The 18,008-nt window shown below is 40.5% G+C and overlaps 1 protein-coding gene across 1 annotated transcript in view; it reads left to right on the top strand.

Moving 5' to 3' along the window:
- Nucleotides 1-5,836: 5,836 nt before the first annotated feature.
- asip1 (agouti signaling protein 1) overlaps nt 5,837-18,008 on the top strand; it is a 76,132-nt gene continuing 63,960 nt past the window's right edge. The window contains exon 1 of the mRNA XM_060836544.1: nt 5,837-5,941. Coding sequence (XP_060692527.1) covers nt 5,889-5,941 — 53 coding nt within the window. The 5' untranslated portion in view covers nt 5,837-5,888. The remainder of the gene's footprint in view (nt 5,942-18,008) is intronic.

Here is an 18,008-nt window from a genome sequence, read left to right on the forward strand (position 1 = left end):
GGTGTGTCCTTATTCAAGAAGGCCTTACTGAAATCCATATGGACCACCATTCTGCCCTCGTCAACCTTCCTGGTCACTTCATCAAAGAACTCTAACACTGACTGATATTTTTACATCATTGTTAACCACGGGTAAGGTCCTGGAAGATTGGAGGGTAACGAACGTTGGACCTTTATTCAAGAAGGGTTGCAACGAAAAACCTGGGGATTATAGACCAGTAAGCCTAACATCTGTGGTGGGTAAGTTACTTGAGAGGATTCTGAGAGACGAGATATACATGCATTTGGAATTATAAGGTTTGTTTAGGAATAGTCAGCATGGCTTTGTGTGTGGGAGATCATGCCTCACACATCTGTTAGAGTTCTTTGATGAAGTGACCTTCCACATGGTAGGCTGCTCTGGAAGATTAGATCTGGCAAATTAGATATGCAATTGACTTGGTGTTAGGAAGCAGAGGGAACAGTAGAAGGATGCTTGTCATTCTGGAGGCCTGTGACTAGTGGAGTGCCTCAATGGTCGGTTCTGGGCCCATTGCTGTTTGTTATCTGTATTAATAATTTGGATGACAATGTACAAGCATGATTAGTAAATTTGCAGATGACAGTAAAATTTGTGTTATCGTGGACAGTGAGGAAGGTTATTATAAATTGCGGCAGGACTTTGATCAGCTGGGGAAGTGGGCCGGGAAATGGCAAATGGAGTTTAACATAGATAAATGTGAGGTGTCTCATTTTGGAAATTCAAATCAAGGTTGGAATTTCTTGGTGAATGGTAGGGCCTTAAGGAGTGTAATGGAACAGAGGGACTTTGGAGTTCAGGTACACTGTTCTCTGAAAGTAGAGTCACAGGTAGACAGGGCAGTGAAGAAGGCTTTTGACACACTGGCCTTCATCAGTCAGTGATAGACGTTGGGAGGTTATGTTGCAGTTATACAGGATGTTTGTGAGGCTGCATTTGGAGTGTTGTGCTCAGTTTTGGTCACTTTGTTATTGGAAGGATGTTATTAAACTGGAAAGAGTGCAGAAGAAATTTACAGGGATGTTGCCAGGACTCAACGGTCTGAGCAATAGGGAGAGTCACAGAGTCAGAGAAATGGACAGCAAGGAAACACATCATTCGGTCTAACTTGTCCATGCCAATTAGATATGCTAACCTAATCTAGTCCCACGTGCCAGCCCATATCCCTCTAAATCCTTCCTATTCATATACCCATCCAGCTGCCTTCTAAATGTTATAACTGTACCAACCTCCATCACTTCCTCTGGCAGCTCATTCCATGCATGTACCACCCTCTGCATGAAAAAGTTTCCCCTTCCTTCCCTTTTAAATTTTTCCCCTCTCACCCAAAACCTATGCCATCTAGATTATATTACTTACAGTGTGGAAACAGACCCTTCGGCCCAACAAGTCCACACCAACCCGTTGAAGCGTAATCCACCCAGGAGCCATTCCCCTACATTTACCTCTTCACCTAACACTATGGGTAATTAAGCATGGCCAATTCACATCTTTGGATTGTGGGAGGAAACCCGAGCAAACCCACGCAGACACTGGGAGAACGTGCAAACTCCACACAGAGAGTCGCCTGAGGCGGGAATTGAACCCAGGTCTCTGGCGCTGTGAGGCAGCAGTGCTAACCACTGTGCCACCCATCTAGTTCAGGACTCCCCCACCCCAGGGAAAAGACCTTGTCTATTTACTCTATCCATGCCCCTCATGGTTTTATAAACCTCTATAATGTCACCCCTCAGCCTCCTTTGCTTCAGGAAAAATAGCCCCAGACTATTCAGCCTCTCTCTGGTTGGACAGGCTAGGACATTTTTCATTAGTGCGTAGGAGACTGAAGGGGGAATCCTGTCGTAGTGTAAAATCATGAGAGGCATGGATAGGGTGAATGCACTCAGTGTTTTTCCAAGGGTTGGGGAAATGGGGTCTAGAGAGCATCAGTTTAAAGTTAGAGGGAAAAGAATAAAAGGGAGACTGGGGGAAATTTTTTTACAGGGCGGTATGCATACAGAGGGGCAGCACGGTGGCTCAGTGGCTAGTACTGCTGCCTCACAGTGCCAGGGACCCGGGTTCAATTCTGGCCTCAGTTGACTGTGTGGAGGTTGCACATTCTCCCCGTGCCTGTGTGGGTTTCCTCCGGGTACTCCGGTTTCCTCCCACAGTCCAAAGACGTGCAGGTCAGGTGAATTGGCCATGCTAATTTGCCCATAGTGATGTCCATAGTCAAGGGTAAAATATAGGCTGGGGAATGGGTCTGGATGGGTTGCTCTTTGGAGGGTCAGTATGGAATTGTTGGGCTGAAGGGCCTGTTTCCATACTGTAGGGAATCTAATCTAATCATATGGAATAAGCTGCCAGCGGAAATGGTTGAGGCACGTACATTAACAACATTCAAAAGACATTTGGACAATTACATGGATAGGAAAAGATTAGAAGGATATGGGCCAAGTGCAGGGAAACTGGATTAGTATGGATGGACCAGTTTGGGCCAAATGGCCTGACTCTATGCTGTGATTCTATGAAATGAACATATGTATGGTAGCTGGGTTTCCAGATGACACTAAGGTGGGTAAGAATGTAAGTTGACTAAAGCAGGTAAAGAGTCTCCAAACCAAAGTTGATAGTTCAAGTGAGTGGGAAAACATTGGCAGATGGATGAGCAATTTGGAAAAAATGAACTCACCAATTTGGCAGGAAGAATACAAAAACAATATGCTTTTTAAGTCAAGTGGGATTAGGGCAGTTGTGATGCAGAGCATCTGGGTGTCCTAATAGATAAATCAAAAAAAATTATGATATAGGTACAAGTTATCAGGAAGACAATGGGATTGGAATGTAAAATGTAGGGAACTTTTACTACTTTGATGAGGTGACACCTGTGTACAGTTTTGGCCTCCATGTTTTAAAAAGGATACAACTGTCTTAGAAGCAGTTCAGAGATAGTTCAGTTAACTCATTCCTGGAATGACTTGTTCTACGGAGAACGTTTGAACAGATTATACCAAGAACCACTGGAGTTTTCAAGAAAGAGAAGTGATCTTGATGAAACACACAAGACTTGAGGGGATTTGACATTAGATAACGGGAGAATATTTTCCTTGTGGGAAATACCAGAATTAGATGTCATAGTTTAATAATAAACTGTCTCCCTTCTAAGATGGAGATTAGATTTTTTTGTGGGGGTGGGCGAGGGGCTGGGGTGGAGCAGTTGGTGGATGGTCAATAATCTGTAAAATTCCCTTTTGGAGACAATAGACCAGTCTGGAATCATTAAATTTAGTCTGCATTCGACATTTTCATTGATAGAGAAAGGAATGGAGAGGAATGGATATGGACGGGAAGGTACAGTTGAGTTGAGACCATAATCAGATCAGCCATAATCTTATTAAATGGCACATCTGGTTTGAAGGACCTACTCTTATCCCTAAGTATTGTGTTTTGATTGTATTCCAGTGAATAAAATAAACATTTCATTATATAATTGAATAAATCGTATATTGAAATAACATAATGAATATTACATTACACTGTGAATTAAATTAGATAAACATAGCAAAGGCATCAAACTTTGTAAAGTAAAAACTACAAAAAAACTGAGTATATCTGCTCAACTTCACATCATCATGTGAGTTAAACGTCACTTATTTATTATTCCGATTGTATTAAACATCATTTTATAGCAAAGGGAATAAGTAAGCAATTGCCATATTCTACATCATAGTTGCAGTGAATACTATACGATTGTGGATACTAATAGTTCGTTTTATTGCCATTCCCTGTTTTATTAATTTTCCCAATTACACCTAAGAACTTTAAAATGTTTCGCTGGTTTCATGACAAGCCCACAGTTAAGAAATCACGCATGAAAAGGATTAATAAGCATAATATTCTCCTTTTTTAACCTCTTCTCCTTACAGGGATAAATGGTATGATTGGTTTTAATTAACGATTGAAATGTAAGCTATTTGACTCCACTTCCGTGTTCTAAACTTATCAAAACTGTATCGTGCTTTTTTTGTTTTTTAAAATATATTCTTCAACCTACAAATTTTTAAACAAATGCAAGATCTTTCTCCAAACTTTTAAATATTAACACTCATATTCTTCGCCCCGTACTGAGTATTTTCTCTTTCGAAGTAATCGGCTTTAATGCATTTCGAAAAAAAATTGCAGTTGAAAATTTTAAAAAGTATGAACTTAACTTAACTCAAACTTTTTATTTTCGATTATTTGACGCAAGTGTCCAATTCTTTCTAATTCTCGCCATTGATGGTTGTGAATATCGAATTAGTTTTAAAACGCGGCGAAGTATTCGTTTACAAACGTATGTTTTCTTTAAAAAACCTTTTGATACAACAAAGCAGGAGAGATGAAAAACAATAACGGATTATTTTATTTTTGAGAGTTGTTTATTAATAGACGAGAAAGTGCATGTTCAGAATATTTTAATCTCGTCCAGGAAACCGTTTGGGACTAAATTAACTTAAAACGAATATAAAAATAAAAAAAACTTAGACAGGACACAGACACGCGTGTGTACACAATCCTGTTCCTTAAATACTGCACGGGTAGTTCACTGGTGAAATTAAATCCATTGAGACTCGACTGAAATCCTGTTTACAGGGTTAGTTAAATATAAATAAAATATCGGCGGAAAGTCTTTCCCAACTTGAGAAAGGATACTTCCCTTAATCAGTAGAGACGCTTGTGAGCTGATCGACCTCAATAAAACAGCTGTATGAAAGAAAGAGAAAAATTGGAGATTGATTTAAAGTTATGTTGAATGTTTTAGCCATGATTTTGAAAGGACGTTTATGTTTTAAACGGGTAAAGAGATGACTGTTTCAGTAACTGATAGGACTCTTCATCACTTAAGTTACAGCTTGTAAAATAAATGAAACATATAAAGTCATATTTGCAGCCTTATACTTTTTTAAAGCAGTGTGCGCAAACTTGACTCAGTTTCTGCTCAGAAAATCACTGAATTTTCTCGATTTTGTTTTCCAATTGAAAATTGCGAAGTCCTGAATTCAAAGCAAATTCTAATCCATCTGTCCAAGTCTGCATTTTGCGCTGCACTCGTTAAAAACACGCAGTATTTAACCGTATTTCCCACTGGGATATCTTTATATTTTTGGAATATAGTCGTGGGATCCAACAGACAAATAACCAAAGCAAAGGGACGTTTGTTTAATGCAGCCATCCTTTCTGACACCACGTCAAATTAAAGTATTGATGGTGAGGGTTCATGGTCGCGTCCGTGACCTGGTTGTATACTTTTAATTGCACAGGTCGGAGCGTTGTTAAAAGGTGATGTAAGATGAATCATTGTACTGTAAAGTGGAAAAGAACATCATTAACAGGCCCCGAACGACTGCATGGCTTCTGGACGCTCGTAAAATGAACTCACCGGACGTTTATAAAATCCTGCACAAGTTAACAAACCTCCAATGATTTATTTATCCAGGTCAGTTAGAAAGAATATTGGAGATCTCCAATACACCTTCTAACTGAGCAGTCACAAATTGTTAAATGACCACCTCCCTCAATGATTTTTCATGTTTACAAAAGAAACCTAAACATTTTTGAAATTGTTTAAATTTATGCGATTGTGAACTCTAAACACTAACACTTGCTTTCCTCTGTTTCAGTGAATGGTTTAAAACTATCTTTGACTCCCAATCTTTAATTGGCCGGTTCCCAAATGTTTGTCTTTTGTTGACTTGTGATACGTCATTTTTCCTTCTCCCTCCCCCAAGACCCCGAGAAAGGGGGTGGGAGAAGGCAGGGAATGAAGGGAAACAACCTCCTACTTCCAGGCTGTTTTCAGAAGGGGAGGGGGAGACTCAGAGAAAAAGAGTGTTTATTTAAGTCGTTCCCAGATGGCTGAACAGTACACTAACAGAAAGCCTGAGCAGCGAGACAGTGTTAACCGGTAGGTGAACGCCTTCCCTCACCAGTCTGTGTACAAACGTTTGAACTTGTTTGGACTTTAATTTGCCACTGGGGAGATACCAGAAGTGTGAATTAAATTCGACAAAACATTGTTCTTTAAAACATTGCTTTATAGGAGAAGGGACTGATAGAGTGTATGTACTCTATCAGTATGTGTGTGATCTGGTTCCATGAGTGATTTTAACTCCGATGTTAAAAACCTTCTGAAGTTTAAATCCTAATTTGTAGAGGTTTTTCTTTCTGGTGCTCCTTGCAAAGATTCGACCTTTTGGTCTTATGCAAAGTTCGTGAAACGAAAATATTCATTTATAATAACGTTAGGAGGTGGGTGGGGCGAACAGAGTGGGGTCCTGATTGACTTTTTCCGCAAATCAGTCCGGACATGAAAGCATCAAAATCGCACATTCAAAACGCCTTCACCAGGAACTAGTATTGTTGGCAACTGTGATTGAAGTGAAATGATGGATAGACGTTTATTGTTTTCTTAAACGCGTTCAACGTTGAGTTTTTTTTCGGAATTTATAGATCAGTTGCTATCTTCGGCTAGTTTAAAAGAAAGTTCTAAGAAAAAGAGTACGTAGTAGTCGGAAATATACTTCTCTATAATTTGGAAACTGTATTTGCGGATGAAGCATTGGATTGATTAGTCCCCCAGTGAAGTGGAAGTGGGAATGCAATGGAAGAAAGTTATCCTCTATTCCGGCAAACTGTCTAAAATAGAAAATTCGATATAAATTCGCTTCGTAACAGAAGAGCTTTCACTTTACCCTGTTAATGTACGGTCATCCTATTAACTCAATTAATGCATCTTAGCCCCGTCCGTACAACTATCCTATATATAGCATAAACTTTACATTTCGTTTTGGTTACGATCGACCAGATATCCCTCGTTATAAACCCCGAGACACAACAACGTGCGCAATGCATTAAAATTACCCTTAATGTGGGACATAGCTAAATATTTTGGCAGTAAATACAGTAAGTGAACTTTAAAAATAAGTAGCTATTTCGGAAGGACCATACGGACTGACCTGGAATAAATCTTGAACACCAGTGATAGTCACAGCAGAATTCCAAGCTGGATTGGCCGGTCACTCAAAAAAAGGACTGGTTCACTCCGCTTTCGAGAACACAACTCTTCACGAAAGCCTTTAGGAATACTCGACAAAGTGAATCGTGCGGCCGGGGATGAAGGAATATCCTGGGTCTGCAGTTAAGAACAGCTCTTTGTGCCAACGTTACAGAGGCGAATCTAACTTTAAAGTGAGCGCTTTCCGTCCCTCTTAAACTCTTTGCCTCTATATTAGATGTTTACACAGAGTAAGGTCCGTCTTTTCCTTTTTTGTCACCATTGTCCGTCAGAAGTTAGTAAAATTAGTCGATAACCTAAGTGTCATAACCAGCGTTTACGCAAACTTTCGGCATCTCAATGCGATATTGAGGGAACTGCAGTGTTGTGTGTCATAGCCGACAACGTTAAGCCGCGACCCCGTGTCGCTTGATGATTCCGAGGAGGTAAAATTCAGGGACATATTTTCCTTTTACACGGTTTCGAAGTGCACTCCATTGACGGTTGCTATTTGTAGGAATAAACTGTCCACAAAACGTTTGTTGCTTTTTTCCTTTATTGTCAACAATCACGGAAAGCTAAACAAAATTAGCAATAAAGTTGAATTTAGACAGCGCCTTTAACGGTTGAGCTCCTCCCGAATGTCTCATGGGAGAGATATTCGAATACAATTTGATACTGAGCCACTTGCAGTATTGTTTTCAGAGGTAGGTTGTAAAAAAAGGTTGAGAGAGAGAGAAAGTTTTAAAGAGCGGAGTTCGAACTGAAGGCCAGGCCGTAAATGACAGAGCGATTCAGAACCAGGATGTGGGAGAGGCCGAGAATAAGCAGCAGCATCAGGAGGTGGAGAAGGCCACACTTCGGGTGTAACCCTTCTTCAGCACTCAGGATGAGGAGGTTGCAGAGCCGGGGGATTGTGAGGGTTCAGTGGGAGCTGCATATCTCCACCAGAGATTGCGGCTGAAGTCACTGAGACCCAGTGCTCACACTGCATGATCGCCAGCCGCTGAGACTAGTGAATAATGTGATGGAACTTTGAAGACGGGAACTATACCGGCTACAGGGAAAGGTATACAATTTAGATGCAATGACAACAGATTCGCACAGACTTCTGACTGAGCGAAGTCACACTGGAAAACAGCCAGACTGATGTTTGGGAACGTGGCTGAGGAATCGAGGGCGGTTCTCGCCGCTTAATGGATATGAAATAATTAGATTCATACACTTGTCAAACCTGAATGTGAAATTGTATTTTTTAAATTTAAAAATAATGAAAGCCAACACGATTACATTGTCCCAACTTCAAATCCTTTACTAGCCTTCGATTGATGAGAGGCGGGATTTTTCTGCTGAATAATAATACCGAGGTAATTTAGTGTTGAGGGAAATCGACGCTTCGGGCATGAACCCTTCTTCAGGAAAGAAGGGCTTATGCCCGAAACGTCGATTCTCCTGCTCCTTGGATGCTGCCTGACCTGCTGCGCTTTTCCAGCAACACATTTTCAGCTCTGATCTCCAGCATCTGCAGTCCTCACTTTCTCCTAGTTTAGTGTTGAAACATTTACAGCGTTCAATGCCCCCACATCTCCACCAACCCCAACCAAGGATCAAGTGACCACTGTAGAGACAAAATCGCAGAAAATGCAAATGATTCTCAGCCACGGTGTACAGACCTTTCTTTGCGCTATTTCAGGTTGTAGTTGTACTCTAAAGATAAGGAATTCCCATATTCCCTGGGCTTTTGCCCAGGCGAATAAGGCTGAGGAGCGTGCAGTCAGTGCTATATACAGAGCGCTGACCTTGGCGATAGAAATGAATATCTTCAGATAGTTCCAGAGAGAATCCCTCTTGCTTTTGTATTCTTTTTCAACATCTAAGCCGTTTAACATTTGAAGAGTTGGAAGAAAATTCAATTTATGACATTGATGGCCGTTATATTGCAGACGGCGCGAAGGAAAATGATGCCAGTCCGTTTGTGTTCGGTAACTCTTACTCAGCCTGTCATTTTTTCACATCTATTGCCGTCTAAAAGCAGCTCCCTGTGGGAACAATTTCTGCCGAAGATCTTGTATGTTTCTATTTTTAGAAACCGAGTTTCAAACTTGTCAGAACTTAGCAAAATGAAATACTATGCTCGGGATTTAAACGGCCCGGTGTATTTGACAGTCCTAGATATTACCTGATTATCAATGCCTTCATGAAACTGCAGTTTATGTCAGAGTGTAAAGCTGTCTTCATGTTAATATTTATGCATTGTAAATACCGACCTTCAGGCCAGGCAGCGATATCCCTGTTAGAATGAAAAAGTAAGACTAGATCAAAAAACAGAAATTTCTGGCAACCTCAGCAGGTCTGGCAGCATCTGTCTGAAGGAAGCAGAGTTAACCTTTCAGGTTGAGTGACCCTTCCTCAGAACTAAAGTAGACAGGCAGGAGGCTGGAAGAACGCAGCGAGCCAGGCAGCTTCAGGAGGTGGAGAAGTCAACGTTTTGGGTATAACCCTTCTCCAGGGCCAGAGCAAGAGAACGTTTCGAATCGACTTGACAGTTTATCGGAGCTCTGGATGTTGTCTGACCTGCTGTGATCTCCAGTAAAGTACTGTGAATGGTGGAAATCAGAAACAAAAACAGAACGTTCTGAAAACGGGTCACTGGTCCCGAAACGTTAACTCTGCTTTCTCGCTACAGATGCTGCCAGACGTGCTGAGTTTTCCCATCAATTTCCGATTTTGTTTCTGGTTTCCAGCATCACAGTTTTTTTTTGTCTTTTCATTGACGGTAAGAAGTGGTATGTGTTGTGTTGAGTACGGCGGGTATTCTGCCATGTGATGTCGCCATGGAAAGTCGGAGCTTCCACTCCCAGCTTCGGGGGAATTCACAGCAGAGAGAACAGGCAACAAGTTAGGAATGGGGAAATCAAATTAACATTTTAAATTACATTCTATTTAAAATCTATGGTGTTGAACGATGGACATTAGGGGGGGAAAAGCTTTTTAAATGTTGCGGACACAGAGAAACTACTAAAAGCAAGGTCCACCTAGTCAAGTCCCCTCGGACAGCTGGAGGGTGGAAACTCCAATATCGGCTCCTGCTTCACAGGAATAACGTAGTTAAAAATCACACAACACCAGGTTATAGTCCAACAGGTTTAATTGGAAGCACTAACTTTTGGAGGCTCCTTCATCTGATGATAGTCACCTGATGAAGGAGCGTCGCTCCGAAAGCTAGTGCTTCCAATTAAACCTGTTGGACGATAACCTGGTGTTGTGTGATTTTTAACTTTGTACACCCCAGTCTAACACCGACATCTCTAAATCAGGAATAACGTAGTTTTACCTTAAACTGGGATCTGGATAGAATGTGGGTGGTATTTAAGGTGACTTTCGGTAAAAGTGGCTCCGCGTTTAGCACTGTTGCCTCATAGCGCTGGGGACCTGGGGACAGCCTCGGGCGACTGTCTGTGTAGAGTTTTGCACATTCTCCCCGTGTCTGTGTGGGTTTCCTCTGGGTGCTCCTGTTTCCTACAAGTCCAAAGATGTGCAGGTCAGGTGAATTGACCATGCTATTCCAGCTTGCTCTGCCATTCAATCACATCGTGGCTGACCTGATTTCAACCTCAACTCTACATTCCTGCATATCCCCAATAATCTTTCAACCCTATTTATCTACTTCTGACTTGAAAATATTTAAAGATACTGCACCCTTTTTAAGAAGGGAGTCCCAAAGACTCTGTTCCAGATAAAACAAAACTAATCCCGATCTTAAATGGGCAACCACTTAGTTTCAAACTATGACTCTTAGTTATAGGGATTCTTCAGTTTCCTAAGTCCTCTGGGTTTCCTTTTAACATCCACCTAGTCAAGTCCCCTCAGGATTTTATATGTTTCAATTAAGTTACTTCTGGGGCTGTTCTCTTTGGAGAGAGGAAGACTAGGATGAGATCTGATAAAGATTTTCAAAATCATGAGCAGGCCAAGTAGAGTGGTTAGGGAGAAACTGTTCCACTCTTGATGAAGGGTCCTGCTGAAAACATGGACTCTCCTGCTCCTCTGATGCTGCTTGACCTGCTGTGCTTTTTCCAGCTCCACATTTTATCGACTCTGACTTTCCAGCATCTGCAGTCCTCACTACCTCAACTCAATAAAGGAACTGGAATGCGACAGTGTAGATTAGAAGTCATTGCAAAAGGAACAAAAGTGATGTGAGAAAAACACCTTTTCACCCAGTGGGCAGTTAGGGTATGGAATACACTGCCTGGAAAGGCAGCAGAGGCTGGTTCAACTGAGCTATTTAAGTTGACAATGGAACATTATTTGAATAAGAATAGCTTGCAACGATATGAAGGAAAAAAAGCAAGATTGGCACGAAGTAACAATACTCATCTGAAGAGCTACTGCAGGCACACTGGGCCAAATGGCTTCCTTCTGCAGTATAACACTTCTATGATTCTAACAACACTGAAGCTATAAGGCTGTGGTGTGCCTATTCAGTAAAGATACTTTCCCCAAACTTGTATTGAACTTCACTGACCAACTGTCGGCAGCTGATATCAGAGAGATCACAGGCAGCTGAGAATTTGCGGTACCTCAATTTGCAATTAGTCTCATTAGAGTAGTGGTGATTGAATCATGTAAGAAGTAAAGATTAATCGGCATTAAACCTAGAGCCCTAAATGATGAGCAGGCCAATGGTAAAAAAGCAGGTGTTGCATCCTGTCTGTTGTATTTTTGTGACCATATGGTTAAACAAGAAGGGCACAGTCGAGCTTGGATGCATAATTAGCACAGTGAGGATCAGAGATTACATAAGAAAATTACCATGAGCCATAGTGGGAAATTCCTCATAAAACTCCCTGAAAATAACACTTAGTGTCATCAAGCTGTACAGCATGGAAACAGACCCTTTAATCCAACTTGTCCATGCTACACAGACATCCTAAATTAATCTAATTCCATTTACCAGTATTTAGTCCATATCCCTCTAAACCCTTCCTATTCATATACCCATCCAGATGCCTTCTAAATGTTCTAATTGTACCAGCTTCCACCACTTTTTCTGCAGCTCATTCCACACATGCACTACCTAAATGTTGCCTCTTAGGTCCCTTTTAAATTTTTCCCCTCTCACATTAAATCAATGCTGTCTAGTTTTGGACTCCTCCAACATTGGAAAAAGACCTTGGCTATTCACTCTATCCATGCCTCTCATGATTTTATAAACCTCTATAAGGTCATCCCACAGCTTCAGCCTATTCAGCGTCTCCCTATAGCTTAGCTAAGATACTGGACAATTTTGCCCTTGGAGTCCTGGTATCGCTGGTAAACCCATGTTTCAGTCCCTCAAAGGTCAATATATCCTTCTCTAGATGTGGTGTCCAGAATGTTTATCAATATTCCACATATGATTTGACCTTTAGGCATAAACCCAGCATTCCATTAGCCTTTTTGAGTATTTTCTGTGCCCGTTCGTGATATTTTAATAACTCATGTACATAAACTTCTTCCTTGTCTGGCCTCTTTAGACCTCCACAGCTTTGAGTTTTTCACAATTCAGAGTGTACCCTGAAATGTCCCTTTTAGGTCCAAAATGGATGACTTAATTTGTTCACCTTGAAATCTATTTGGCAGTTTGAGCTATTTGTTTAGGCTTTCATGTGTACTGGTTACAAGTTACTTCACTTACAGCACATTGGCAAACTTGGATTTTTGCATTCCCATGTGCATTGTTAATAAATGCGTTGAATATTTGAGAGCTGTAACTGAGATCCTTATGAGATGGTGCTGGGCATGTTCTGTAAATTAGAGTACATTACTTTTTGTCACCTGTCACTTAGCCAATTTCTCAATTTTCAATTTTGGTGAGCTTCAACTTTAGTTATATAATGTTAAATATTACATTGCACTCCCTTACATGATGTATTCTGGAATTGAATGTAAATCAGATCCATAGACATGTGCATTATTTTAGTCACTTTTCAGCTTCATCAGGAGTAACCAATTCTTTACAATCTATGCTCTTCCTTCCTGATCAATGCAAAGTTTTCAGATATCAGTTACTCCACCTTAAATTATTGATTCCCGGAATTACCCAACATCAGATGCTAGATTGTCGATCATTCCCTGATTTCCCTACCCCAGGATTTTAAAATAGTGATATTCAGTTTTCTGATCTAATGGAGCTATTTGCTATGAAGAATCTCTCAAAGCACTTTATAGCCAATTGACTGTTTTGAAATTCATCCATTGTTATGGCCTTATTTGTGGGTCATGGCAGGAGGTTAAGATTCGAAGGTTGGTGATGCCTCGGGTGACCACAGCCAAGGTTATTTTTGTGCTTCCCTAGATCCAACAAAATAGATCAAGAGTTATCTTTGGTGGGGCATGGCTTGATTCAATTTTCTATGGAACTGGTTGGAATGAGTAAGGAGATGGTGCAACCAGCTCCTTTCTAAAATGAAAAATGGCGCAGTATTTGCATAACAATATATTTACACAGCAAAGAACTTCACAGAAGTTTGATGTCAAGCTACAGAAAGTATATGTACACAGATAAAACAAAAGCGTTGTCAAGGAGGTAGTTTTTAAGAAATATCTTAAAATGGGAAAACGTAAAATGGAATTTCAGAGCTTACGATATTGATGAAGATATAGTGACGTGCAGAATGCAAACATACCCTTCAGTCCAACTAGTCCATACCGACCATGTTCCCAAACTAAACGAGTCCCACCTGCCTGCACTTGGCTGTTATCCCTCCAAGCCCTTCCTATTCATGGACTTATTCAAATGTCTTTTAAACCTTGTAACTGTACTTACATCCACTACTTCCTCTGGCTGTTCATTCCGTATAAGAACCACTCTGTGTAAAAAACATTGCCTCTCATGTCTGTGACGACGCTATTCCTTTAACAAGATAATGCCGTCCTTGGCTGTTTTTTTCAGGGAGGTCATAAAAGCAGCAATTCTGAAACTCTAGGATTGATCTACTTCAAGAAGCTTTTAAGTTTAAAAAAAACTTATAAAATGAAAGGGGAGTGGCCATTTCTCCCAGCTCAGCTTTTCTCTCATTTGGGTTTGGTTTGGTTTTAGCAAGCAGATTGTGAAGCTGCTGAACCCAAAGAAGCAGGTCCATGCTGATCCTCCCTCTCTCTGACATCTCTCCTGGAAGAATCTGTGTTGGACTTTTCCTTTTTTTGGCAAAGGGGCGTTTATGGGATTGTTGCAAGTATTTGGAACAGCATTATTAAGTTGGGATAGTCTGTTTGATTGTGGGATAGATTAAGTTATTCTGTACTCTGTTGTCTGAGTTTCATTTGGTAATCTTACAAATAAATTCTCTTTTGTTTAAAATTAAATGGGTTGGGCCAGCTGCATCACTCCTGGAATATCCACTCTGCAGCTGCTTAAAGCAATTAGCAACGTTAGGGTCTGGGCGACTTTCTTGAAATGTTTTGAGGGGTTCTGGCCTGGTTCATAACAGACTGGGGAGTCTGGGATTTGTTCCATAGTTTCAAACTGAGATTAGGGTTGTTGGACTCAAAAGTTGCAAGTGGCAGGGGTTAGTGACTTTTGTTCTGGGTGTTGATATTGGTTGGTTTGAACAGTGCTTTGGATAGCAATGGCTCTTTCAGTGACTGAGTTTTTAGGGGGTGAAAGAAGTGGCTTTGGGGGTTTTACAAAAGGTGAATAAGGTCAGGTTATTAAAATTAGCAGGCAATCTGGAGTTGGAGCTGCCTCCTTCCATGAGAAAACAAGAGATAATCACAGCAATAGCTCACCATTTAAATTTGCAGGAAATGCCATCAGAATCCTTAAACATGGCTAAAACTCAGTTGAAAATGAAGCAGCCTGAGTTAGAGACCAAAGACAAGGAAAGGGCAACAGAAAAGAAATGGTTTGAATTACTATTGAAAGTAGAGAGAGAAGAGAAAGAAAGAGAAAAAGAAGAAAGGAAGAAAGCGAGGGAGTTTGAACTTCAGAAATTGGCACATAGATGGGAAAGTCAGCTTAAAAGGATGAAGATGAAGGCTGAAAGTAAGCTTAGTGAGGAAGAGAGTGAGGATGAGCAAACCCATGGTAACCACAGGCCTGGTGAGAAACTGTTTCAATATATTCAAGCATTGCCTAAATTTGATGAGAAGGATGTAGAAGCTTTTCCACCTCATTTGAAAAGGTGGCTAAACAGAAGTGATGGCCAGTGACCATGTGGATTTTGTGATCCAAACAAAACTTGTCGGTTGAGCTAATGAGATATTCACATCAAACAACATAATTTTGATAGATGAATAACAGCATTAAAAATAGAACAAACCCTTAGAGAGACAATTATTTTGGAGGAGTTCAAAAATTCACTTCCTGAACTGGTGAGAACCCATGTGGAAGAGCAGAGAGCTAAAATGGCAAGATTCACACCTGAAATGGCTAATGATTATGAGTTGATCCATAAATCAAAGTTTGGCTTCCAAAATCAGTTTCAATCTGTGAGGGATAGAAATTTGGGAAAAGAGAAATCCTCATGTGGAAAGGGAAAGGTAGATCTCGGTGAAGATCATAAGGGTAACTTACCACAGGGTAAAAAGAAAACCTTTGAAGGGGAAAGAGAAGTTAAAAAGCTCCAGTGTTTTCACTACAAAAATGTCGACCACATGAAATCACAGTGTTGCTGGGTTAGGAAAAGCACTGGAAAGTCAGATGTAGGAAAACAGGATAAGCCATTGAATTTTGTTAGAGTGGTGATGGAAAGCACATTGGAGGCTAGAAATCTGCATCACAATGTACAACCTAATTGGAGGTTGGTTCATGAGGAAGTGCCCAGGTCTCCTTAAACCATACACCCACAAAGATAAAGTTTACTCACATAGGCCAGGAGCAGCAGGTAAAGAGGTTACAATATCAAGAGATATAAGGTGAGGAGATATGTACCTCTGAAGGAGTATTGCCAGAAAAGGTACTAGTAATGGGAATCCATGGTGAGACAAGAAGCACTCAATTATGTAGAGTGAGGTTAGAGTGTCCAATGGAGAATGGAGAAGTCATGGTAGGAGTACTGGACAAACTCTCAGCTCCAGGAATACAATTTGTCCTTGCTAACGATATAGCTGGTTAACAGGTAGTAGTGCTGTGTCCTGTGGTTGAAAAGCCAGTGCAAACACAGGCAACCGGACTATTGAAGGACACATATCCTGGGAGTTTTCTTGACTGTGCGGTAACAAGGTCACAAATGCACCAGTTGAAACAGGAGAGATCAAAGAATACAGGTAATCAAGTTGAAGTGGAATTAGCAGAGACATTGTTTGATCAGATAGTTGATACAAACCAGGAGCAGATAGATGACAATGCAGACATCTTTATCTCAAATAAATTAACTGAGTTACAGCAGGCGAAAATTTAAAGTGATTGTATCAAAAGGCATATACCAGAAAAAGAATCTGAATGTATCCCTGAATTCTACTATCTTAAAAATAATGTCTTAATGAGGAATTCGGGAAATTGGTAAGTCATAAGTCAGAAACCGTAGATTTGGACTATGTGTCAAAAGTTTTGGGAACAATTAAATAGAGCAGGGGAGTTGGCTAGACAGCATTTAAAACTATCACAACATAAATTGGAAAACAGGAGAAAGACAAGAAATCAAAAACTCACAATTTTGCTATTGGAGATAAGGTGTTAGTGTTACTTCCAGTGATAGGTAAACGTTTAAAAGCAAGGATTTTTGGACCTTATCAATTTGAAAGGAAATTGAGTGAGGTGAACTATTTGATAAAGACTCCAGGCAGAAAGAAATCTCACAGAGTTGTTGTTACATGTGAATATGCTCAAAAGATATTTTGACATGGAAAGAATGCAAAAGAAACTATTATTGGTGAAAACACAGAGTGAAGAACCCAGTTCAGGGGTTATGACTTGGATATTCTTCAAACTAAATTGGACAGTGAGGAAGTTGCTTAAAAATTGGGATAAATTATTCAGTTACCTTCCAAAAGAAAATTGAAATGACCTGAAAGACTATTACTATCACAAGGGGAGATAAGTGGAAATAATCTGAGAAGTACTAACCTAATTATGCATGATGTAGATATGATTAGAGTAGTGCTGGTAAAGCACAACAGGTCTGGCAGCATCTGAGAAGCAGCAAAATCGACGTTTCGGGCAAAAGCCCTTCATCAGAATTCCTTTTCCAGCACTACTCTAATCTTGACTCGAACCTCCAGCATCTGAAGTACCCACTTTCACCTGTAGATATAGGAGATGCTGTTCTGATTAAGGAAAATCCTTATAGGCACAACCGTCTAATGTTGGCACAGGTTCAAAAGGAGATTGAAGTCCAAGTCCAAGTCCAAAGTGACATAATTGAAGTGAGTTACAGTGACTGAAGCTCACCCATAGTAATGGTGCCAAAATGAGATGGTACCCAACAGTAATGAGTGGTTACAAAAACTGCTGCATATCCGATTCCATGTTTGGAAGACTGTATTGAAAAGATGGGACAAGCATCTTATATTTCTAAGTTGGACTTGCTCAGACTATACTGACAGACCTTTATCTGAAAGAATGAAGACAACTTCGGCTTTAGTAATGCCAAATGCTCTGTATCAGTTTGAAGCATGCCATTTGGTCTGAAAAATATGCCAGTCACATTTGTAACATTTGTCAGACTTGTTCGATCGACTTCAGAAGGCAGGCTAGGTGATAAACCTGGCAAAAAGTGAATTTGCCAAAGCCCAAGTCATCTTCATGTTATTGGACATGGACGAATGACTCCATGATATACAAAAAACTAAGGTAATTGGGGAGTTTCCCATACCATCAACAAAAACAGCAGTACTAAAGTTCCTGGGATTGAGAGGATTTTATTGAAAATTTGGTCCAAATTTTACCAGTGTGGCTTCTCCACTCACTGAATTGTTAAAGAAAGGCAAGAATTTTCAGTGGACAGCAGACTTTCAGAAGGCACTTGACAGCCTGAAAGCTGTGTTAACCACT

Source organism: Hemiscyllium ocellatum, chromosome 15, assembly GCF_020745735.1.
Source record: "Hemiscyllium ocellatum isolate sHemOce1 chromosome 15, sHemOce1.pat.X.cur, whole genome shotgun sequence".
Lineage (NCBI taxonomy): Eukaryota > Metazoa > Chordata > Chondrichthyes > Orectolobiformes > Hemiscylliidae > Hemiscyllium > Hemiscyllium ocellatum.